Source organism: Oryx dammah, unplaced genomic scaffold, assembly GCF_014754425.2.
Source record: "Oryx dammah isolate SB20612 unplaced genomic scaffold, SCBI_Odam_1.1 HiC_scaffold_23, whole genome shotgun sequence".
In the NCBI taxonomy this organism is placed as follows: domain Eukaryota; kingdom Metazoa; phylum Chordata; class Mammalia; order Artiodactyla; family Bovidae; genus Oryx; species Oryx dammah.
Window position 1 is genome coordinate 81,633,898 of NW_024070207.1, and position 25,868 is coordinate 81,659,765.

Consider the following 25,868-nt stretch of genomic DNA (forward strand, 5'->3'; position numbering starts at 1 on the left):
TTTTAAATCTTTCCTTGCTATTCTTTGGAACTCTACATTGAAATAGGTATATCTTTCCTTTTCTCCTTTGCCTTTTGCTTCTCTTCTTTTCTCAGCTATTTGTAAGGCCTCCTCAGACAACCATTTTGCCTTTTTGCATTTATTCTTCTTGGGGATGATTTTGATCACTGCCTGCTGTACAGTGTCATGAACCCCCATCCATAGTTCTTCAGGCACTCTGTCTATTGGATCTAATACCTTGAATCTATTTGTCACTTCCACTGTATAATCATAAGGGATTTGATTTAGGTCATACCTGAATGGTCTAGTGGGTTTCCCTACTTTCTTCAATTTAAGTCTGAATTTGGCAATAAGGAGTTCATGATCTGAGCCACAGTCAGTCCCAGTCTTGTGTTTGCTGACTGTATAGAACTTCTCCATCTTTGGCTGCGAAGAATATAATCAATCTGATTTTGTGGTGATATCCATGTGTAGAGTCTTCTCTTGTGTCATTGGAAGAGGGTGTTTGCTATGACCAGTAGGTTCTCTTGGCAGAACTTTGCCCTGCTTCATTTTGTACTCCAAAGCCAAACTTAGCTGTTACTCCAGTTATCTCTTGACTTCCTACTTTTGCATTCTTTCCCCTATGATGAAAAGGACATCATTTTTCATGTTAGTTCTAGAAGGTCTTGTGGGTCTTGATGAAGCATTCAACTTCAGCTTCTTCAGCATTACTGGCTGGGGCATAGCGGATTACTGTGATATTGAATGGCTTGCATTGGAAATGAACAGAGATTACTCTGTCGTTTTTGAGATTACACCCAAGTACTGCATTTGGGACTCTTTTGTTGACTATGAGGGCTACTCCATTTCTTCTAAGGGATTCTTTGCCCACAGTAGTAGATGTAATGGTCCTCTAAATTAAATTCGCCCATTCCAGTCCAGTTTAGTTCACTGATTCCTAAAATGTTGATGTTCACTCTATCTCCTGTTTGACCCCTTCTGATATATCTTTATTCATGGACCTAACATTCCAGGTTCCTATGCAATATTGCTGTTTACAGCATCGGACTTTACTTCCTCACCAGTGACATCAACAACTGGGCATTTAAAAAAAATTTTTTTTACTTATTATTTTTTTTTTACTATACAATATTGTATTGGTTTTGCCACACATCAACATGAATCCGTTACGGGTGTACACATGTTCCCAATCCCGAACCCCCCTCCCACCCCACCCCCCACACCATCCCTCCAAGTCATCCCAGTGCACCAGCCCCAAGCATCCTGCACCCTGCATCGAACCTAGACTGGCGATTCATTTCTTATATGATATTTGCTTTGGCTCCATCTCTTCATTCTTTCTGGAGTTATTTCTCCACTCTTTCCCAGTAGCATATTGGACACCTACAGACCTGGGGAGTTCATCTTTCAGTGTCGCATCTTTTTGCCTTTTCATACTGTTCATGGGGTTCTCAAGGCAAGAATACTGAAGTAGTTTGCCATTCCCTTCTCCAGTGGACCACGTTTTGTCAGAAATCTCCACCATGACCCATCTGTCTTGGGTGTCCCTACAAGGCATGATTCATAGTTTCATTGAGTTAGACAAGGCTGAATAGATAAATGAGTTAGACAAGGATGAATGCATAAAGATGTAGTATCCAAATACAAAGAAATATTAACCATAGAAACAAATGAAAATCTGCAATTTGTAACAACATAAATGGTCCTAGACAAATACTGTATGTTATCACTTGTATGCGGAATCTAAAAAAATAAGAGATAAATGAATATAGCAAAACAGAAACAGACTCTGAGATATAGAGAACAAGCTAGTGGATACCAGTGGGCAGAGGGAAGGAGAGAAGAGCAATGCAGGGGTAGGGGATGAACTACCATGTATAAAATAAATAAACCACAAAGATATATTCTGCAGCACAGGGAAATGCAGGCATTATTTTATAATACCTTTAAATAGAATAGAATCTATAAATGTATTGAATAGTATTGAATAATTTATAAAAGTATTGAATCCTGTAAATGTTGTATACTTTAAATGAATATAATATTGTAAGTTAACTAAATTTCAATATAAAAAAGGTACTAACTGTAGTTCAGTGTATGGTGATGAGAAGCCATAGTCTTCAGGAAGAAGTCAAACCTTAGTAATCATCAGAAATTCCAACCTGGAGGGAAACTGTTGACTATCCAAAATGTAATGCAAAACTCCCCTGTCTTCATTTAAAAAAACAATTTTTTGGAGTATAGTTACTTTACAATGTTCTGTTATTTGCTGCTGTACAGCAAAGTGAATCAGCTATATGTATACATATATCCCCTCTTCTTTGGATTTCCTTCCCATTTAGGTCACCAAAGAGCATTGGGTAGAGTTTCCTATGCTATACAGTAGGTTCTCATTTCTTACCTGTTTCATACATAGTAGTATATATATGTCATTCCCAAGATCTCCCAGTTCATCACTTCCACTTTCCCTTTTGGTGTCCATACATTTGTTCTCTACATCTGGGTCTGTATTTCTGCTTGGGAAATAAGTTCATCCATACAGTTTTTCTAGATTCCACATATATGTGTTGATATATATTTGTTTTTCTCTTTTTGACTTACTTCATTCTGTATGATAGTCTCTGAGTCTATCCACATCTCTGCAAGTGGCACAGTTTTGTTCCTTTTTATGGTTAAATAGTTTTCCAGTGTATGTATGTGCCACATCTTCTTTATCCATTCCTCTATTGATGGACATTTAGGTTGCTTCCATGTCCTGGCTATAGTAAATAGGGCTACAATGAACTGTCAGTGGGCATGTGGATAGGTGCAGCCACTATGGAAAACAATGGGGATGTTCCTTAAAAAACTAAAAATAGAGCTATCATATGACCCAGTAATCCCACTCCAAGGCATATATATATATACACCCAGAGAAAACCATAATTCCAAAAGATAACATGCATCCCTTCTCTTACCTCAAGCAGATTCCCCCTAATCTCTCTAAGTGGTTCTTTGAATCCCTCGTCACATGGCTTTGGGCTTCCCTGGTGGCTCAGGAGCCTGCCTGCAATGTGGGAGACTCTGGTTCTATCCCTGGGTTGGGAAGATCCCCTGGAGAAGGAAATGGCAACCCACTCCAGTATTCTTGCTTGGAGAATTCCATGGACCAAAGAGCCTGGTGGGCTATTGGTCCATGGGGTCACAAAGAGTCGTACACAACTGAGCAGCTAACACTCACATGGCTTTGGCAAGGGAGTCACATGCCCTTCCCTTCTTCAAGAGAGGGAAAGACACTACCAAGCTAAGGACTCACACCACTGTAAATTGTTCTCTGATTCTTTCTAGTCTCTTAAGTACATTTGATTTGGGCTGAAAAGGAATGGAATAAGTATCAGTAGCATGACTAGTCAGCCACCCTTGCCTAAGCCCTATATGATTGTGTTTAGGACTCTTTGGTGGCTTTTTTTAGAATATGGGGATACTTGGCATCCTTTTTTGTTTGCTTGTTTTAGCAATGCAGCTTTAACCAAAATTCTGAGGCAACTGTAGAAGTCCTATTAAATGTCCTGCTGAATTTGTATTGTGTTTTCTTACTTTATACTTCTGTAGAAGCATGCTTCTGTCATGAAAATCATCAAAATAACTCAGAATTTTATCATTTCCACTTAGAACATAGTCTTGAAAGGTAAATTACTAAGAAAGCATTTTTAGGCCTGAAATCCACATTTCCAAATTAATTTCCAGGAAAATGAATGTCTATTTGACTTTTGGATTGCCATAAAAAATAGAGTAAATAGCAATGGAAAAGAAAGTAATGGCTTACCTTTTTTCTTAGATCAGGAATTCATAAACAAAATTAAAAGGCAAGCTACAGACTAAAAAAATGCAACAAATGTGCCAGGTATAAGGTTAATATCTTTAATATTTAAAGAACTCTCAGGCAGAAGTACACATGACTAATAAACACTGAAAGTGTGCTGCACTTCATTAATCATGAAAGAAATACAACTTAAATCAATTAAGTATCAGTTTGTCTATCAAACTGGAAATATTTTTAAAGCAAACATTCAATACTAACACTCTCAGAGTACATGAGACCTCTTGTACATTACTAGTATTGATTAAAAATTCTTCCTGGAAAACATTTTGGTAAAAGAGTTCATATCTTTGCCTAGTAATTCTATTTCTAATAATATACCATGAGGAAATAATTTGAGATATGCATTTAAGTTTGTGGGGGAAAAGTCACCACAATGATAATCTAATGAACAAAAATAAATAGAAATAATACTTTTGTTAATTAGTCATAGGTAAATTTATACCCTTGGATAGTGCATAGTTATTATAAAGGAAGTTTGCAAGGCTTTTTAATGTCATGAAAATGTTTTGTGAAAATAATTGTGATGTAACATCATGTACTGAAAACTGTCTCAGAGGGAGTACATCAGTTACTATTGTGCATGCGAGTGTGGTATACAATGTTGGCATTGGTATGGTATTCCAGTGCTTTTCAGATGATCCTTGTTTCATAAAATGATATCAGGAACTGCCATAAAGCTGAAGTATGTGATGACTTGTCTAAGCCCAGATCCTTATCTGTTACAGTTGTTGTTAATGCTTCATGATTCTCAATTACATATTATATTGATATTGAACATTAAGACACATGGAGCTAAATCATATTGCAAGTATCTGAGAACATTCAGATATATGTATGGATTTACCAGTGCAAATGATAGAGGGTCTGTATGTCACAAGATACCGAGAGCCTGTGTGGCATGATCATCTGATAAAATATCAAACAAACATTCTCAAACTGTGTGGAAAGTTCTCCTAGTAGTCTTCTTCCTCTTGTCTCTTCTGGTAACCTTCTGCCCATTAATGGTATGTTAGTTGTTAGGTGATGGGAAGGAGGAATTAACTGGAAGGGAAGTGGGGGTAATGAAAGAAGGTGTGTAACCTATTTAAGTTTATAACAAAATAATTTGATGTAATCACAAGATGTCAGTTTGACAGCTCCCATGATGCAAATTGGCATGAAAAATGCAGTAAGGTTTCTTAAAATTGTGTGTGATTGGGCTCAGTTGTTTATGTTAGACTGAGATCCATTAGTCCTTGAAAGCAGTTAGTAGTTGTGTTTTTGCTCATCATTCTATCCCCTACACTTATCACAATACATAGCATCTCATAAGTATACAGTACTTTAAAATTTCTATGTTCTTTTATATATGTAAATAAAAGAGATGAAATCAAGTTACCTCCATTTCAGAAAACATGAAAGAGGGATTTAAGAACTCCATCATGCTCATTTTGAGGCACTATGGTGTTTTCTGTTTGGGCTTTGATGTATAGTATCTTTCTAAGAGTTTCAAGAATCGTATTTGTTTATTTTTAATCTTAGTTTGGCCACTCATTGTGGCATGCAGGATCTTAGTTCCCTGATCAAGAATCAAACCCATGCCTCCTGCAGTGGAAGCACAGAGTCTTAACCACTGGACCACCAGAGAAATCTCTCAGAAATCATATTTTGAATGATTAGTTTATCATTTACTTAAAAAGGGATGTTATAATCACATGCTGTGATTCGGGTTTTATTATTCCTTGCACATCTATCAAATTGTTTTTTGTGTATTATTCTGTTTACATTATGCAATAAACTTAATCTAAAATAATGTTTTGCCTTAAAATACTATGTCTAATATGAATATATCTTCTTTTGTTTATTGATTATGTGCCATAACTTATTTCATCCTTTTATTTTATCCTTGCTGTATGTTTGTGGTTGAGATATTTCTTTTGTGAATTTCATGTAATTGTTTAATAATGAAAAAGGTATTGCATAAATTTCCTTTTATTAAAGCATCCCCAAGATATTTATAATTGTAGTTTAGATTTCCTCTTTCAAGGAAAGCTTCACTTATTCCCTCTCTAATGCTCTTCCTGTCTTTATATAATTCTACATTTCTGCACTGTGTCATTTTCCTTGTGCCTGATAAATCTTTTAACACTTCTTGTAGGGTAGATCTTCTGGTGATGAATTCCTTCAGTTTTTGTTTGTCTGAGAAAGTCTTTTTATCTCCTTCACTTTTAAAGAATACTTTAGCTAGACACAGAAATCTAGGCCATGGGTTTTATTCTTTTAACATTTTATTTATTTTTATTTATTTATTTACTTTACAATATTGTATTGGTTTTGCCATACTTCAACATGAAAGATTTCACTTCACCTTCTTCTTGCCTACATAGTTTCTGATGAAGTCTTCTGTAATTCTCATCCTTATTCTGCTATAAGTATACTTAGATTTATTTCTTCCTTGGCTTCTTCCAGTATTTTTTCTTTGCTTCTGGTTTTCTGCAGTTTGAATATCATGTTCCTCAATGTAAATTTCTTAGTGTTTTTCTGCTGGGTGTTCTCTGAGTTTCTTGGATCTGTGATTTGTTGTCTGCATTAATTTTGGAAAAGTCTTAGCCATTATTATTTACAATATAATGTTCCATTCCATTCTTCTGTTCCACTCTCTCTTTTTTCTTCTTCTTTTGTTCCAGTTGTGGCATATGTTGAATCCTTTTAAATTGTCTCACAATAATTGAATGTTCTGTTTTTCTTTTTCTTTCTTCTGTTTATATTAGTTTGGGAAGCATCTCTGGCCATATCTTCCAAGTTCACAAATTCTCTCAGCCATGTCTAGTCTACTAATGACCTCATCAAATGCAATCTTTATTTCTTTTATGAGATTTCTGTATTTCTAGCATTTCCTTTTGGGGGGGGCTGCACCCCTTGGCATGTGGGATCTTAGTTCCTGGACCAGCAATCGAACACATGCCCCCTGCAGTGAAAGCGTGGATTCTTACCAGTGGGCTGCTAAGGAAGTCCTGGCATTTCCATCTGATTCTTTCTGAGGATTTCCATCTCTTTGCTTACATTACCCATTTGTTCTTGCATATTGTCTGCTTTTTTATTAGAGTCTTTGACATATTAATTATAATGTATTAAATTCCCTAATAATTCCAATAGTTCTATCATATTTGCGTCTGATACTTTTGCTTTGTCTCTTCAGACTTTTTCTTCTTGCCTTTTGGTGTGCCTTGTAATTTTTTTTGAAAGCTGGACAAGTAATAGAAACTGAGAGGGGGGCCTCTATTGTGAAGATTTATGTTCCTCTTACTAGGAGTTGGGCTTTGTTTAAATTTTACTTTAGCAATAGGTGGCAGAGGCTTCATATTCCCCTAGTGTCCTTCATTTTTGTCTCCTGTCTTGACTTTGGGCTCCTTAAAAAGTCTCTGCTTGCAGCTCATTCAGATATAATCCATTATAACATACTTGAGCCCTGTTGGTATGGTGGTAGGTGCTCTCTTGCTCAGTCGTGTCCAACTCTTTACAGCCCCATGAACTGTAGCCCTCTAGGGTCCTCTGCCCATGGAATTTTCCAGACAAGAATACTGGAGTGGGGTGCCATTTCCTACTCCAGGGGATCTTCCCAACCCAGGGATCAAACCCACATCTTTTAAATATCCTGCATTGGCAGGTGGATTCTTTACTACTGAGCCACCTGTGAAGCCCAAGGTATGGTATGGTATGGGGGAAAGGCAGTGTTTTGTAATATTCCAATTATACTTCAGTGTTTTAGTGGGCCTGTGACTCCAGCCTACGGCCTTTACAAGTATTTCTATTTGTTTAGTCCTCCCTTGCTTCCACCCCTCCCACCCCTTCTCTGCCACACACACACACCTTAGGTGAGACAAGAAAGGTAGAGAGGGGCTGGAACAAGGCTCTGGTAGTCTTTCCTCTTGAAAAGTAGGACTTTGTTACAGAGAAGGCGCTGGGCATATTTCACAAGTATACTCTCAAAGACTCTTCCCCTGCTTCTGCTGGGGCCATAATGGGGGTCTTTCTCAGATCTTGACTGTGAGAACCTGGTGAGATTCCTGAAATAAAGTCCATGAAAGTGTGCTTCCCCAACAGGACTACCACTCCCAAGAGTTTCTCACTCTCATTTTAGTCCACTTCAGCCTCTATCAGTTTGTCACATTTTCATTTAAGAGTTCTACAAGTTTATGGCTCTAGTGTCTTCTGCCTTAGGTAAGCAGATCTTATTTGTGTCCCTTGATTTGCCTGTCCTTCAATATTACAGGATGGTGATTTGCTCTGAAACCTCATTTTTCTGTTGAGTATAAGAAAAGTCATTGACTGTTAGTTTGTTTAGCTTTTTTGTTGTTAGCACTTCTTTTCAAGACTGTCTCTAGCCTCACATTTATTGTTTTGTGAAGAAATGCAAAAAAAGAAAGAATCAGTTGATATTATGGGTTCCTGAAAAAAAGGAGAAACCTAGACCCTGTATTCTAGCGATGGGAAGAAACCCCAGATAGGTTTGTAAGATTCTCTAACAGTGTGGCCTTGTGTCTCACTTCCTGGGAAAGGCCAGGAAGAGGATGAGAATAAGACTACAAAATAAAAATGGTTGTGTGGTATCTGTAGGCATTCTGAGCTTTGGGTCTCTTCACATAGTTTCTCTCAGCTCAGGATATCATGGAAGTATAAAAGAGTATGTTCATCAAAGACAGCCTCACAGAGATGAAAAAGCCTCAGCATATGATAGGAGGAGCAGGGTATTTCCCATGTATATGAGTGGAATATGACACCCTTGAGAGAGGGAGACCCCATCAGGGCTTTGTGGTAGAAACTGAGGCTCAACTCAACAGCTACCTGCTTGGACAAACAATGGTAAACCAAATACAACATCATATCATGCTGGCATGTATATATGATACCCAACGTATATCACCTTTCCTGATGTTTTGACACTGAGATACCATAATTTAGACATAACCCCAATAAATGGGGTGAGGAGAACTTCACACACTGCTAGAGTTGAGTTTCAGCCACTCAGTAGATTGGGAACTTGACAGAATTCAAGCTAAGCTGCAGAGAAAAAGAAAACTTGCATTTCTTGTATACCTGAATTTGTCAGATAATATCCACACCTGATGAAGAACCAGTAGCAGAAAGTGTGTGATAAATGCTGAGTGTGTGTGTGCTAAGTCACTTCAGTTGTGTCCAATTCTTTGTGACCCTATGGACTATATAGCCTGCCAGGCTCCTGTATCCAAAGCGTTCTCCAGGCAAGAATACTGGATTGGGTTGCCATGCCCTCCTCCAGGGGATCTTTCCGACCCAGGGATCAAACCCATATTTCTCTCTGTCTCCTGCATTGGCAGGCAGATACTTTACTACTAGCGCCAGCTGAGAAGCCCTATAAGTACTGAGTATCACAGACAAATTTGTCTATTCAAAACATGGGCCACGTGGCTCTTATTGATTGAAAACCACAGTGGTCTTACCTCCAGGCAAGAGTGACATCATGTGAGAAATGACCACTGGCACTTTGATGAGTACCAAATATAAAGGGAACTAGGTATTTGAGAAGCAAAAAGAACTTCTAACATTAAGCATTCTTTCTGCAGTAAAAGCTGCCATTCCACATCACTCCTCCTCCTCCACGTTTTCCCTCTTACTTCAGGCACTTCTCTTTTCTCCCTAGTTATTTTCTCTACATTCCTCTTCTTTTTTTTTCTTCTTCCCCCTTGTTTATTTTCCTTTCTTTTTCATTTACCCCAACCTGTTTTATCTCCTTCCATTTCATTTACACACTCTTCCATCCTACATCCCTTCTCCCTTCTGCATTCTACTTCCTTATTCTCTTCCTGCTTTTTCCATTTCAACTTAGTATCCATTGTTTCTCCATTCTCTTATTTGTCTTTATCTTAATAAACCCATTTACTTGCAATTGTCATTATTTTTTCTTTTATTACTGTTTTCCTTTTTCCTTCCTCCCTTTTCTTCCTCTTATACCCTCTCTTTTCAACTTTTCTCTCTTCATTTCTCCCTCTCTTCATGCTTCTAACAACATGGTGATAAAAAGTAAGAGAATAGAATGGAACCAAGGTATACTTAAAATGGTACAATCAACAGGAATAGGATTTGGGAACAAGGCAGAAAGCAACATGAAAAACTGTAAGTAAAATAAGAGAAATAAACTACTAAATATGATGTTTAAAAACTACTTATAAAAAAGCAACAAACATTCTAAATGGTGAAATGGTAAAGTCATTTCAAGAAAAAGAAAGGGATATTACTTATTGAGATTATTACTTAATATCTTTTTTGATGTTTCACCAAGTCATCAGAATAACTGTAATATATAATGTAAATTCAGTTCAGTTCAGTCGCTCAGTCTTGTCTGACTCTTTGTGACCCCATGGACTGCAGCATGCCAGGCCTCCCTGTCCATGACCAACTCCCGGAGTTTACTCAAACTCATGTCCATTGAGTTGGTGATGCCATCCAGCCATCTCATCCTCTGTCATCTCCTTCTTCTTTTGCCTTCAGTCTTTCCTAGTATCAGGGTCTTTTCAAATGAGTCAGTTTTTTGCATCAGATGGCCAAAGTATTGGAGTTTCAGCTTCAGCATCAGTCCTTCCAATGAATATTCTGAGCTGATTTCCTTTAAGGAAAAATGTAGTGTACTTTTTAATGTAAATTAAGTGATCAAATTATTTTTATAGTATGATTTTACATTAGAAATCTCAATTTTTAAAAAAAATACTTGAAATACATATATATGGAAATTAGAAAGATGGTAATGATAACTCTATATGTGAGACAGCAAAAGAGACACAGATGTAAAGAACAGACTTTTGGACTCTGTGGGAGAGGGAGAGGGTGGGATGATTTGGGAGAATGGCATTGAAACATGTATACTATCATGTAAGAAATGAATCGCTAGTCTAGGTTCGATCCAGGATACAGGATACTTGGGGCTGGTGCACTGGGATGACCCAGAGAGATGGTAGGGGGAGGGTGGTGGGAGGGGGGTTCGGGGTTGGGAACTCATGTACACCTGTGGTGGATTCATGTCAATGTATGGCAAAACCAATACAGTATTGTAAAGTAAAAAAATTAAAAAAAATACTTGAACTGGGGACATAGACTTCCAGCAAGAAGGAATAAATGGTGTAGATGTACTCTTCCATGTTTGTCCTTGGGTGCATTCTATATAATCTAAATGTGAAATCACCCTGAAAGTAGAAGATAAGATGGTGTACTTTCTAGGGAGCTTAGATGCCAAACAATGACGTGGTGTGAGTTCTCTGGCTATGTCATTAGGCACCCAGGTCTCTTCCAGTCAGGGCAGTATTCCTACAAGCTTAATATGGAGCTGGAACTCTCATTTAGCCCTCAGTAACAAGGAGCCCCACTCTCCCATGTGTCAGTGGAGGCTGAGTGGGAATATGGACTTCCACTCACATGTGATAAGCCAGAAGATTAAATAAGATTCAGATCCTTATAAGATGCAAAATATCTTGGATACAATTGAAAATCATTTGTCATATCAAGAAATATGATAATCACACCTTGAATGAGAGAAGACAGTCAACACACACCAACATCGAGATGATACAGATATTAGAATCATCTACAAGGGTTTTTAAACAGCCATGATAAAGATGTTTCATTGAGCAATTCTATGAATACAGAAAGTCTCAGCAAAGAAATAGAAAATCTCCAAAAGAAATAGAAGGTATAAGGAGCAATCAAAAAGAAATTTAGGAACTGAAAAATCCAAAACCCAATAAATGAACTTAACTAATAATAGATGAACTCAGAAGTAGAATAAATAGAAAAATCAATTAGTGAACTTAAGGTGGAATGACAGAAAGTAGCATATCTGATAGGGTAAAATAGACTGAAAACCAAAAATAAACAGAGCTTCAAGTATTTGTTGGACTATTGCAAAAGATCTAACATAGGTATCATCTAGTCACAGAAAGAGAGGAGGAGGGGCTGAAAAATGTCTGAAAACTTCCCATGTTTGGAAAAAAGCATACTTGGATAGACCCAGCATCATCAACCAACAGGGTCTAATCGATATTTATAGAACACTCCCCCCAACAACGACAGAATACCAAAAACTCTGATTAAGAGATCAAAGAAAATCAAAATAAGAGAATGCCCACAGATTGAATGCAGTTGCTATCGTAATTACAGTAAGATGCTTTGTGTGTGTGCCCAGTCACGTCCTACTCTTTGTGACCCCCATGGACTGTAGCCCACCAGGCTCCTCTGTGCATGGGATTTCCCAGGCAAGAATACTGGAGCGAGTTGCCATTTCCTTCTCCAGGGGATCTTTCCAACCCAGGGATTGAACCCAAGATACTTTGTAGATATAAATTATTCGAAAATGTATGGGAAAGCAGAAGAACTAGAATAACAGATAAAATAATTCTGAAAAAGAACAAAATTCTATTCAACTTCAGGACTATTGTTTAGCCACAGTAATCAAGACCATTGCAGTATTGATGGAGGAGTAGACACATAGACCAATGGAACAGAATAGAGAACTTGAGAAATAGCCTTACACAAGTATGGCCAACTGAGCTTTTACAAGGGTGCAAAAATAACTCAATGGGAGGATTATCTTTTCAACAATTGTGCTGGAATGATAAGATGGATTTTTGTAGCTCTGCCTCTCCCATCCCCCCAAATAAAACAACCTAGACCTCACATCTAATTCAAAATTTAAATCCAAATGGAAGATAGACTTCCATACAAAAGTTAAAACCACAAGACTTCTGGAATATAATACAGGATAAAATCTTCAGATCGTTAGGGCTTGTTGAAGAGTTTTTAGAAATGACACAGATCTTTAGAAGGAGAAAAAATCAATAAATTGGGCTTTCTAAAAAATGTGCCATGTGACTCTCTTAAAGAGGATGAAGACAAAAGTTACAAACTGGGAGAAACCAGTTTGCAAACCATATATCTGACATGGGACTTATACATAAAATATGTAAATTCTTAAGGCCAAACACTTTTTTTAAAAAAGCAATTAAATTAGAAAACTGGACAAAAGACATGAAGAAACACTGCACCAAAGAGGATATATTGATGGCATGTTAAAGATATTCAACATCATTAACCATTAGTGTTAGTGTTAGTTGCTCAGTCATGGCCAACTCTTTGTGACCCCATGGACTGCAGCCCACCAGGCTCCTGTGTCCATGAGATTTTCCAGGCAAGGATACTGGAGTGGGCTGCCATTTCCTTTCCCAGGGGATCTTCCCAACCCAGGTATCGAACCCGGGTCTCCTGCACTGCAGGTAGATTCCTTACCGACTGAGCTACAAGGGAAGCCCATAAGTTCTTATTTCTCTGGGATAAATGCCCAAGAGGTCAGTTGTTGGATTGTGTAATAGGAGCATGTTAGGTTTTATAAGAAACTTGCCAAACTTTCCCAGTGATTGTATCATTTTACATTCCCAGCAACAATGTGTGAGTGGATCTATTTTCTCCAAGTCCTTGCCAGCACCCGTTGTATTTTTTTAGGCATTCTTGTAGATGTGAAATAACTCATTGTGGTTATAATTTACATTTTCCTCATTAACCTGAGTTACTGAACTGAACTGAACTGATGACTGTTTGTGCAATAGAAGACTTGACTCGGCAAGTCTGAGGTGTTCAGACCCTGAGCATTCCAAAAAAAAAAAAAAATGTCTGCACATTCCAAAGAAAGGTCCAGCTCTTGACAAGCTCCTGGGAGATAACCTCTAAACCTTTGGCATATTATGTCTGATTAGAATCTTTTTGTTCAGCCGGGGCTTTGGGCCAACAGATGGTTTATGTTAAGAGTATGATTTATAGTGGGGCCTTGAGGCTTGTGGCATTAGTTTGACCTCAACACAGGCTGGAGACTGAGTAGCTAAGGTTAGCCACCCAGGTGTTCCATGCCTACATGACTAAACTCCAGTAAATCCCAGGGATCAGGTTTGTTAGACATCTTGCTGGGAGAATTAAGCACTGGCCATACAATTCCACTGAAAGAGAACAAATGGAAGCTTACCCCTGTTGTCTCCTGGACATGTGAGTTATGCACCTTTTAGCTTTGTGGATTTAAATTGGTATCCTTGCATTGTAATAAACTATAGCCTTGAATGTAACGCCTATCCTGAGTTCTATGAGTGCTTCTAGTGAATCATTGAATGCAAGGGTGGTCTTCAGGACCCTACCACTGGTAAATCCTAGGTCATATTTTAGCTGCTAAGGTGGCTCTTGCAGTTGGAACTGTTACGTAATATAGAGTATACACACTGTATTACCTTACTAAAATGTGAAAAAAATACTTGCAATACATCTAGCCCTACGGGATTTCAATTAGCATCTGTAAGACTGTTCAAAGAAATCTCCAAAATAATTAAGACAAAGACAACACAAGAAAAATAGGCAAAAGACTTGCACAAGCACTTTACAAAAGAAATCCGGTGGGTCCATTGACATATGAATATGTATTCCACTACTTATCAGAAATGTAAATTAAAACCACAAGGAGATACCAATAAAACACACACCAGGTTGGGAAAAAAATTGGAAAAGGCTTATGATACCAAACACTATAGAGTGTATTGATCTTACTCCTGGGGATCTGATGTCACAGGAATAAATATTAAGCATTAAAAGTAATGATATATGTACAGGTATTTTATTGCAATGTTGTCAGTATGTGCTCCCTCCCCACACCAAAACACCTGAAACCAAAATGAATTACCATCAATGAGAAAATGATTTAATATATTGTGGTCCATCTCTATCATGGAATAGTATGCAGCAATGCAAAAGAATGAGTCAGAGGTAGATTAACATTAACTGAGATAAATCAGATTAAAATATATATAATATGATCTTCATCTTTGTAAAACTAAAAAAGGACTTTTTGAACATGATAGAATATAAAAAATGGTTTTTAAAATGCATATCTCAGATGAGGGTAGAGGTAAAAGAAAGTGGGAGGCAGTAAATATAAATAAAAGAATGCAATTCAAAGTATGGCATATATAAGGTAATCCCATTTATGTAAGAATGTATGTACATAAAGTGTTGTATGAGAAGTTAGCAACAAAACCTTAACAGTTACCTCAAAGTGGTGAAATTTGGAGTGATGGCTACTAATTTCTGAAATACTTAGGTAATGTTTGAATTTTTAATGACAGGTATGCATTTGTGTAATGAGAAAAAGTAAGTGAATTCATCACAGGAAAGAAACAAGAATGCCTTTGAGGTTTCTTGTATAAGCAACAGAATGAATGGTGGTATTCATTCATTCATTAAACAAGTATTTTTTGAGCATATAAAATACACTAGGCATCATTTTATGTTCTAAGGATACAGCAATGAATAAAACAAAAATCCATCTCCCTAAAAGGATTCTAATGGAGAGAGAAGGGCATGACAGGACAAACACAGTGTTGGTGAGGAGGCGGATATATGGGACCTGTTAATTGTGAAAATACAGAGACAATTGCAAGAGTGGGGTAGGTTGTCAGATTACAGATTTAGAATTCATAAGTCAAGACTGGAGATAATAGATATGGGATCAGAAAGCATACAAAATGGTGTTTTAGGTCTCCTTTCTTGAGTCTGATCACGTCCCACTGCAGACACTTTCCAGAGGAAGTGCTGAGAAAAAACAGGCAGCTGACAGAGGAGGTTGCTATGCAACAGATGGGGAAAGTTATCCAGCCAGGCAGAATTGATGTTGGCCCTTGGGGACCAAATGCTGCAGTACTTCCCAGCATTAGCTTCCTTTTGTATGTTGGCTTCTGGTGGAGCCGATGCCAGAATAAATATGAAAGGTACAAAGATGTACCTTGGATTTTTGGGAAGTATCAGTTCAGTTTGAGTCATTTCACATCTATGTAACATTTTCTGCCTTTTTGAGCCTCTCCATTCTGGAAGCACAGTTTGTGTCGTTGCATAGGACCCCAGTAAGTGCTACTTGTCTTTCCCATTTTGCATGTTGAGAAGCCAGACTTAGAGAATTCCAGTGGCCTGAGTGGGTTCACACAGCTAGTGACAAACTGGCCCAGCACTCCATCCCAGGAACTGAGGCCCAGCCCTGGAAGGAACCAGGGCAAACATTTACTCTCAGTCAAGGCTTGCCATGATTCAGACACACAAGTACCTGAGTGTCCTGGCTGCTCTGAAGGGCACCAAGAAGGCCTCAGGGACATTTGTGCCACTCAGAGCAAAAGAGGTCTGACAGATCAGGGAGTGGACCCCAAAGAGCAATTCGCACACCTGGGTGGACCCACATAGAGCAGGCAGGGGTGGGGAGGGGGTGCTGGGACCCCTACCTGTGTTCTCCAGGATGCAGAGCATGAGCTCAAGTTTGGGACAGACGTTAACAGAGCAGGGGAGGTTGAGTGAATCTGCTGCTCAAACTGAAGAAGTGAGGGTGCCTCAGTCCCTCAGCCAGCAATGGTGCAACATGGGTTTTAGGGTCTGGAAAACCAGGCCCACATTTTGCATTTTCTGTTTACTGACTGCCTTTGTCTAGTTCATGCAATATGTTTGTACCTCATTATCTTGATCTGTAAAATGGAGATGCTGATATCCACTTATCAGGGCTTCTGTGAGAGGAAAACAAGCCCTAGCATAGATCCTGCTGTGAAGTACAAGCTGTGCCCATCTCTCCCCACCTCCCCACCTCCTCACACAAAGTAAATAGCTGGAGCTGCACAAAGGGCAAGAAAGTAGCTAATGTTTGAGTCTGGAAACTTGAGTGGGGAGGAGATCTTGTAGGGTCACATGGCAGGCACAGACTTTTTCTACCTCCATTAATGTATCCCTCTCTGGCCATTTTCCTAGGTCCCTAAATGGATGAGATTATTTTTAGCAGGAGCCTAGCACTTGTTGCAATTAGAGACCCTACACAGAGACCTCTTTAATAGTGACCTAAATGCTGCTAGACAAGCGGGTGGTTGATGTACGCTGACTGACAGGAGGGGCCGCGATAGGGGAGGGAAAGAAGAGAGACGCATTGCGGAAAAGGTAGGGGGGCCAAAGCGTGGGGCAAGGGGTGGGATCTAGAGGCACAGCGCATCTGTTTGGGGGAGGGGCCGATGCATACTGTCAACCTGGTTGGTGATGGGGTGGTGTGTTGGCAAAGGGGCGGGACTGCCTCCTACTGCACATGCTCAGCATAGCCTTCAGGGCAAAGCTTTTGTTGGGGAAGCGGGCGGGACTCTTATTTGGTCGATCAGGTCTTGCGCATGCGTACAACCATCTGAGGTGGTGGGTGGTATATTAGGCGAAGAGGCGGGGTCGTCTTAGCTGCCGCGCTGGCATTTTCTCCCGGACAAGGAGAGGGTGCGGCTGCTGAGAGCCGAAAACTGCAATCCCGATCCTCTGAGTCGTGAAGAAGGGAGGCTACGAGGGGGTTGGGGTTGGGGCCTGAGGCAAGGTGAGACTTAGCCCCCAGATAGGGCATCTTGCCCCCTGGTGCGGGCCCCCTATTTTTCATCCCGATTCCTTTATCCCAGATTCTTATCCCTCTCCCACTCCCCAAGCCCCGATTCACACCCCTCACCCGATTCTCCCTTATTCAAAATCCCTGTTCGCTCTCTAAACCCCTCCCATCGTTCAAAACCTCTACAGATTTCTCGACTTCGGTCTGTACTGTTATACGATCCTCATTATTCGAAAACTCCATTCAATTTCCCAAATGCGAATCCCCAACTCAGTCTGCCTAGATTCAGAATTCTTATCTGAATCCTGATTTGAAGCTTCTCTTCGTAGCTTCTCAGGATTCAGAACCTCCATCCGGACACCCATTCACTTTTCCCCACTCCAATCTGGCCCGTTCCTCTCATATTCAGCACCTCATCCGCCCCCACAATCAAACCTCAAACACCATCATCTCCCCAAATTCGTTCCTTCCCGTTTGCCCTCTAATATAACGCCCAACTCCTCCTCCACACCCCCCAGGCTCTGCTCTTGCCAGAGGGACAAGAATCATGTCTCAGAAAATGGACTGTGGTGCGGGCCTCCTCGGCTTCCAGGTGAGATCTCCACTCCCCACCCCACTGTTTCCCTAGCCGACAGTTCCCCCGGGGCTCCTTTGGCTGTCCAGAGGCTTGGATCTGATGTTGCCTTCTTGATGCCTAGATTCCGTCATTTTTCAGATTCCCATGGTTTAAGGTGTGTGTGTGGCGGGGGTGGGGGGGTGTTATCCCTTTTCAGCCATCAGTCCCCCTTCAGATAAAGGGGAGACCCTGTTAATAGTAAGAGCAGTCTGCCCAGAGAATCCCGATTGAGTAAGGAACCTTCCCCCCGCCCCCCATAGGCCTGACGCTTATGGAGCTCTCTGCCGCCCCCCCCCCCCACCTCCTGCCTCCACCTTCCCTTTCTCCTGCATTCCCCATCCCCTGCGACCCCCTTATTTTCCTCAACTCCTCAAGGCGGCACTCTTGACCCACCACCTCCTCCTGAGCTCCTGCCCCAGGCTGCATTGCTCTGCTCTAACCTCCTAGATCAGCAGCCCCTCTCCATACTTGTCCCCTCTCTTCATTTCGCCCCACTCCTTGTTCAGCCCCTGCCTCACTCAGCCCCTATCAGATGTTTTATTACCCCTTCACGCCACTCAGGCCTCTAGATGTCTTATTCACCCTTCTCTTTTTGCACCAACCAGCCTCACCTCCCCTACACATTCCATCCCCCACCTCACCCTGCCAACCCCACTTCGGAAGCCCAGAGATTTATTTTTTACCCCTTATTTGCAGGCTGAGGCCTCCGTAGAAGACAGCACCTTGCTTATGCAGACCCTGATGGAAGCCATCCAGATCTCGGAGGCTCCACCTACCAGCCAGGCCACAGCAGCTGCCAGTGCACCGAATGCTAGTCCTCAGAGTTCACAGCCCCCAGCAGTCAGTGAGATGGCTGATACGCAGGCTTTAGCAACTGCCACTAAGCCTAAGACAGCCTTTAAGGTCCAGAATGCCACCACAAAAGGTCCAAATGCTGCCTATGATTTCTCCCAGGCATTTAATGCCAAGGAGACTCCCAACATGCTGCCTACAGCACACTTTAAGTCCCAAAATGCCCCCCCAAAGGGCCCAAATGCTGCCTATGATTTTTCCCAGGCAGCCCCTACCGGTGAGTTAACTGCCAACAAGTCAGACATGGCCTTTAAGGCCCAGAATACCACTACTAAAGTGGTCCCAAATGCGGCCTACAATTTCTCTCAGTCTCTCAATGCCAGTGAGATGGTCAACACTCAGCCCAAGACAGCCTTCAAGGCTTGGAATGACACCACTACGGTCCCAACTCCTGATACCCAGACCCAGAATGTTAACCCAGCCAAGATGGCCACTTCCTACGCTGACATAGAGGCTGACCCAAGCCCAGGTATCTGTGAATCTGATGGTGCAGCTGCACAGACATCAGCGGATGGTTCCCAGGCTCAGAATCTGGAGTCCAGGACTATAATTCGGGGCAAGAGGACCCGTAAGGTGAGATCCCTACTAGTTCTACTTTGCTTTGGGCTCTCCTTTCTTCTCTGAGGTGGTTCATTTGTTCTAAACAAGACAAAACTAAATATATATATAATTGTCTGTATTCAACTACATTGTAGGGGATGATAAGGTAAATATGATGATTCTTGTTAGTCCACAGACTAATGGGGAGATGAGACATGCACCCATAATACATACAGTCTGTGTGTAATTCATTTTACATTTTAAAAGTAGCCATGTGTTAGATCTTGGCCTAGGCACATTCACACAGGTTATCTCACTCATTAAATCTTCATGGTACCTCATACCAGCTAGGGATCATAGTTTCAGTTTTACAGAGAAGGAAAATAAGTCCCAGAGAGGTGAAGTGACTTGAGTGATTTGTCCAGGGTGGTACAAGCAGAGCCAGTGATGGACATAGGAAGAAGAGAAGCCTCAGGCCCCACCCTTGGGTTGCTTCTGGCCTGGTTCAGAGATGAAACTCCTGCCTGGAAGACAGTGAAAGACAAGCCCAGGACTCAGGGTGACCATTGGCTAGTAGGTCAGGCTGTCACTACAGGTGAGGGTTTTAGGGGGCCTTCCTGAAATAGATATGCTGAGGACATAGAAACACTTGGTAACCTTGACCTTCCTTTTTTTGATGATGCAGATTAATAACTTGAATGTGGAAGAGAGTAGCAGTGGGGATCAGAGGCGGGCCCCACTGGCTCCAGGGACCTGGAGGTCTGCACCAGTTCCAGTTACCACTCAGAGCCCACCTGGCGCACCCCCCAATGTGCTCTGGCAGACCCCACTGGCCTGGCAGAATCCATCAGGCTGGCAAAATCAGCCAACCAGGCAGACCCCACCAGCACGTCAGAGCCCCCCAGCTAGGCAGACCCCACCAGCCTGGCAAAACCCAGTTGCTTGGCAGAACCCAGTGATCTGGCCAAACCCAGTGATCTGGCAGAACCCAGTGATCTGGCCGAATCCCATTGTCTGGCCTGGTCCGGTTGTCTGGCCAAACCCACTGGCCTGGCAGAATCCACCTGGGTGGCAGACCCCACCTGGATGGCAGACTCCACCAGGCTGGCAAGGTCCTCCAGATTGGCAAGGCCCTCCCGACTGGCCACTACCCCCTGACTGGCCACTGCCAGCCGACTGGCCGCTCCCCACTGACTGGCCGCTCCCACCTGACTGGATCCCCACTGATTGGCCAGTTCCACCAGACTGGCAAAACCTGCGCCCCTCACCGAACCTGCGCCCCTCTCCTAATTCGCGTGCCTCACAGAACCTGGGTGCCTCACAGCCCCGAGATGTGGCCCTTCTTCAGGAAAGAGTAAGAACTGTAACTTCAGTTGCTTCTCCCCACCCACTCTCACTTCTTTTCTTTGTTGTACTTCCATCTATAATTCAACCAAGTGTTCTGTCAACATCTTATAACTCTAATGAGTTCCTTTTTCCCTCTCAGGCTAATAAGTTGGTCAAGTACCTGATGCTTAAAGATTACACAAAGGTACCCATCAAGCGCTCAGGTAGGCATTCAGTACCCTCTCCCAGAGATCTGCCCTTCCCCTCACCCCATTCTCTATGGATATCTCTGTGCTTATATGTCCCCTCCCCTTCAATTCCCTCCTTCCATGGTTGAGTCTTCCTTTTTCATCTACTGTGCTCCCCTGGGCAGGGCTGGCAAAGATGTCACAGCTCTGTGGCCCCTGCTCAGCTCAGATGCTCCCTCCTTTCACCTGCAGAAATGCTAAGGGATATCATCCGTGAATACACTGATGTGTATCCAGAAATCATTGAACGTGCGTGCTTTGTCCTGGAGAAGGTGAGAAGGCAACCCTGAAGGACAGAATGATGGGGAAAGGTTTGCGAGGAAGGGCTTTGATAGATATTATGAGAAAGTCTTGGTTTAAAGATTCATGGGATTCCTATTGGGAGTTTGATGCAAATCACAGGGAGTGAATGTGGGTATGCTTATGCTAGATTTTGTAATTTCATAGTCTGTTTTCTTGCCCCTGTAGAAATTTGGAATTCAACTGAAAGAAATTGACAAGGAAGAACACCTGTATATTCTCATCAGCACCCCTGAGTCCCTGGCTGGCATACTAGGAACGTAAGATGGGAAAGGAGGGGAAACATTGCCATTCTCGGTGGTTTTTTCCTAGGAGTTTCAAGTAGATCAGGATTCAGGGTCACATAGCAGGTCATGGGCAGAGTTGGGGTAGAGTTGTCTCCTAGCTGAGGAATACTAGGAAAGCTGGATGGGTAAACTGCCTGGGGTGCCTGTGTAAATGTCTGCTGAAAATATATTCTTTTTTTTTTAAACTTCTTTAGGACCAAAGACACACCAAAACTGGGTCTCCTTTTAGTGATTTTGGGTGTCATCTTCATGAATGGCAACCGTGCCAGTGAAGGTGAGTGGCCGGGCCAGCAGCTGGGGGTTGGCTACTGCCTGATTTCCATGTTCATTTTCCATCCCTTGTCTCCCCTTGCCTCCCATTGCAGCTGTCCTCTGGGAGGCACTACGCAAGATGGGACTACGTCCTGGGTATGATTGGGCTCTCTCATCTCTTGCCTGTTATATGATTCTTTGGCAACAGAGGATGGTTCCAGGATTGCATCAACCTGGTAGTCTAAGGGAATTGGTTTGGGGAGGTACAGAGCCCAAAGATGTGACCTGGGTGGATGGTGAAATAGTCCTGGTCTCTGCTTCTTCTCTTATCTCTGACTTCTGTGCTGGAAAACTCTTTCCTTTCCTTTGGGCAATGTCATAGTCTCTAATTATGGATCTCCCCCCCCCCCTTTTTGTTTTTGCTCTCAGGGTAAGACATCCGCTCCTTGGAGATCTGAGGAAGCTTCTCACTTATGAATTTGTAAAACAAAAGTAAGTGATGCCTAAGTGGCTTTGTCTTGTCCTCATGAATTCTGTGTGCTGGTCAGCCTCAGAAAGCCCTTCCCATGCTGCTCATTTCTTATATTAACTATACCTATGCATATGCATACATATACACTCAGGAATATTTACTGAGTATATTCCTTGTGGCTGAATTTTCCTGCAGTATAGTTATCTTGCAAGTGGAGCTTGTCCACCATGCCCACAGTAGATATTCCCAAGGCTGGGTTAGCAGAGGCTTTGCAATGGGCCTATCTGTGGTTCAGTAACAAGATTGTAACAACCTGGAGTCAGAACTGTGGCAGAGGGGGTGAAAAAGTGTTGTCCTTTCTATGACTCTACATAAGTCATCCTCTAGTCCTAGGTGACTGGTATAGAAACACAGTTAGAGGGTAAATAATCTGTGTTTAGGAATGAGACTGGAGGGAGTTGCTACCTGAAATCTGAGGTGTCAGAGTCTCGGATTATTATGCATTGATGGACTCTCATTTTGGCTGGGTAGAAACAAAGGCCTTTTTCCTCTTTCTAAGGTACCTAGACTACAGACGAGTACCCAACAGCAACCCTCCTGAGTATGAGTTCCTCTGGGGCCTCCGATCCTACCATGAGACTAGCAAGATGAAAGTGCTACGATTCATTGCAGAGGTAATAGAGGAACAGCTCTAGACTTGATAGGTTAAGGGATGAAGTATGACTGGCTGGGAAAAGTCCAGAGCAGGAATGAGATCTTTCTTAGGTATTGCACATGGTAGGTGCCACATTGTTGGTGGTATTTGTTGTTGTTACTGTGTAAACAGTAGCACAAAGTAGGGTGCTAAGTATATAGTGGGTGCTTCATAAATATTAACTAATACTATCATGGGCTTTATTTTCTACTCATCTCAGGTTCAGAAGAGAGACCCTCGTGACTGGACTGCACAGTTCATGGAGGCCGCAGATGAGGCCTTGGATGCTTTGGATGCTGCTGCAGCCGAGGCTGAGGCACGGGCTGAGGCGAGAACCCGCATGGGGATTGGAGATGAGGCCGTATCTGGGCCCTGGAGCTGGGATGACATTGAGTTTGAGCTGCTGACGTGGGATGAGGAAGGAGATTTTGGAGATCCCTGGTCCAGAATCCCATTTACCTTCTGGGCCAGATACCACCAGAATGCTCGCTCCAGATTTCCTCAGACCTTTGCCGGCCCCATTATTGGCCCTGGTGGTACAGCCAGTGCCAACTTTGCTGCCAACTTTGGTGCCATCGGTTTCTTCTGGGTTGAGTGAGATTTTGGGTAGGTATATCACTTTGGATTGGGCACTTAGGGTCACTGGGAGTTATAAAGTCCATGGGAATGTGTTTATGTGCTCTAGCTGGGAGTTCTAGGAAACCCATGGTGATGAGATGAAGGAAGTATGGGGAAGCAGTATTTGTTATTTATATTCCTTACTACTTGGTATATGCATTGATTTTTAATTTTTTTTCTTTTTTATGTTCACAGATATTGCTAATACGTTGCAATTGTCTTTCCCCTGAGTGAGGATGAAGCCTCAGAATCCTTCTAACGCAGCTATCTAAGAGAGCCACATCCTGTTGACTGAAAGTGGCATGCAGGAAAAATTTATTTGCTGTTCCTTGTCTATTGCTTACCCCCTCCCTTGTGTGCTGTCAAGTTTTGGTATCAGAAATAAACATTGAAACTGCAAAGTAAATTAGATGTGTTCCCTGTTTTTTCTGGGTTTAATGAGAAATCACCATGTTTATATGGGAGAGATGGGGCCTCAGTACTAGCCTGAAGGGCAGATCAGTTTTCTAGCTAATGGATATGGAAACAAAAGAGTGATTGATGAATGTGAATGTTAAAAGAGGTCTAAAAATAGGTATGGCATTAAATATCACTTAAGTGAATCATGTGATAGATATGCTGCTAGGTGTTTTGGAGTGACTTTGAAAGATGAAATGAGAGAGGGTGTAGGTGGTCAGACAGTTGCATTTAAGAAGACAGAGGAGGTAGAACTCCAGATAATAATAATCAAGTTGAAAGAGTGGGTGGTTGAAGGGAAGGGAATGTAGCTGTTCCTGGAGATGATGTTCTGGGGACTCAAGGGTGTTGGTTATATTATCCATGTGGAAAGTGAAATAACTGTGATGGGGGCAAGAATAGGAGCAGAGAACATGATGAACCAGGTGCCAAAGTTTCCTGTGTGAGAAGAAAAGTCTCGTACCTAATCACACTGCCTGCAAAGGAGTGGGCCCACTGACCCCCCTACCCCCACCCATGCTGCTATCTCTGGAAATGCTGCCCAGGAATCTGCCTCTAGAAAGCCTTTGCAATTCCCCACCCTGACAGGAACAGGCTCTCATCACAGAGACAACATCTTATGCATAGTGAAGAAGGCCTCACAGTGGCTTCTTCTCCCCTCCTGCAGGGAGAAAAAGGAAATTATGCTTATGCTGCATGCTAAGACACTTCAGTTGTATCTGACTGACCCTACACACTTGTCTGCCAGGCTCCTCTGTCCAAGGAATTCTTCAGTCAAGAATACTGGAGTGGGGTTGTCATGCCCTCCTCCAAAGGGTCTTCCCAACCAGGGATTCAACCCTGGTCTCATATCTCCTGCATTGGCTGGTGGATTCTTTAGCACTAGAGCAACCTGGAAAGCCCCTTTTATTGCTTAGGGAACAAGAGAAAGTAAGACGAAGTTCCATGCAGAGCCAGTCAGCCTTTTGGCTGTTGAATGGGAATGGCTTGAACTGCTGAAGTCTTGCTGGAGGCAGAGTTCTCTTGCTGAGGATCAAGTTAGGTTGAGATCATAACTTCCTCAAAGGCTTAGTGGTACCCAAGCATGTGGGCAAGGGCAGATGTAGGAGCTCTTGGGGCTAAAGAAAGCAAGAGCAAAGAGTTTAGCTTCCTGGGAAGGGCTCAGCAGTGGGCAAGGACCGTGTCCAAGGCTTCTTTCAGGTTCTTGGGTAATGTCCACATTATGAGAGGAAGAACCCAGTGTTGATTGGAAGGAGCCAGTAGTTTGGAGCCCCCACCCCTCCCTGCCTTTTGTCCTCACTGCCAGGCTTCCCTCCTTCAGCCAGGCCTGGGTCCTGACCATTTTCTTAGGCAAGCCTGAGGGAACTGTTGAATCCTGCCCCAGTCCTCTTTTACCAAGGCCACAGAAGCAGAGCCCAGAACCAAGGACACCTCCAAAGCTGATTGAACCCCTTTGTAACGGTGCCAAAAGCCCCTGATCATCATTAACAAGCTTCCTGACTCCAACTTAGCCAAAGATGCCCACTCAAGTAAACACCTATAGCACCCCAACCAATCACGTAATGCCAACTTTCCAGCAGGATTTTTTTCTTTGACTTGAGGCTATAAAAATTGGCTATTAACTCATGAAAACTGTTGACTCTCCCTGGCTTGTCAGGAGTTGTCAGCCTACTGCACTTGCAGTGCCCACTTTATCTCTGATCTTTGTTCTTGATAAACTTACTCCTATCTGTGGTACTCTGTATTTGGAAATTCTTTTCCAGCTCATGGTTGGACTGGCCCAACATTTGATGGCCTGTACAGGGACAACTCTCAGGGAGCTCTACCCCACTCTCCTTTTCTCTTTTATTTTTTTCTCAAACCCTCTGCAAACAGGCAAGTGGCCGTGGAAGCAATTGAGGAACTCTGGCCAGGGTTACTCT

General features: G+C 42.2%; 1 protein-coding gene across 4 annotated transcripts in view; it reads left to right on the forward strand.

Annotated features, from left to right (window-relative positions):
* The window catches only part of MAGED1 (MAGE family member D1), an 85,794-nt gene extending 61,898 nt beyond the window's left edge, over positions 1 to 23,896 (forward strand). For 3 of the 4 annotated variants that reach the window (XM_040265991.1, XM_040265992.1, XM_040265993.1), the window contains 12 exons: positions 17,804 to 17,877; positions 18,598 to 19,326; positions 19,979 to 20,647; positions 20,780 to 20,843; positions 21,060 to 21,139; positions 21,336 to 21,427; positions 21,649 to 21,728; positions 21,820 to 21,862; positions 22,136 to 22,198; positions 22,738 to 22,852; positions 23,093 to 23,478; positions 23,686 to 23,896. In XM_040265991.1, the coding sequence (XP_040121925.1) occupies positions 17,833 to 17,877; positions 18,598 to 19,326; positions 19,979 to 20,647; positions 20,780 to 20,843; positions 21,060 to 21,139; positions 21,336 to 21,427; positions 21,649 to 21,728; positions 21,820 to 21,862; positions 22,136 to 22,198; positions 22,738 to 22,852; positions 23,093 to 23,470 (2,358 nt within the window). In that variant the 5' untranslated portion in view covers positions 17,804 to 17,832 and the 3' untranslated portion in view covers positions 23,471 to 23,478; positions 23,686 to 23,896. Of the gene's footprint in view, positions 1 to 17,068; positions 17,280 to 17,803; positions 17,878 to 18,597; positions 19,327 to 19,978; positions 20,648 to 20,779; positions 20,844 to 21,059; positions 21,140 to 21,335; positions 21,428 to 21,648; positions 21,729 to 21,819; positions 21,863 to 22,135; positions 22,199 to 22,737; positions 22,853 to 23,092; positions 23,479 to 23,685 lie in introns of those variants that run through there. The other variant, XM_040265994.1, reaches the window with a different exon arrangement.
* Positions 23,897 to 25,868: the final 1,972 nt, after the last annotated feature.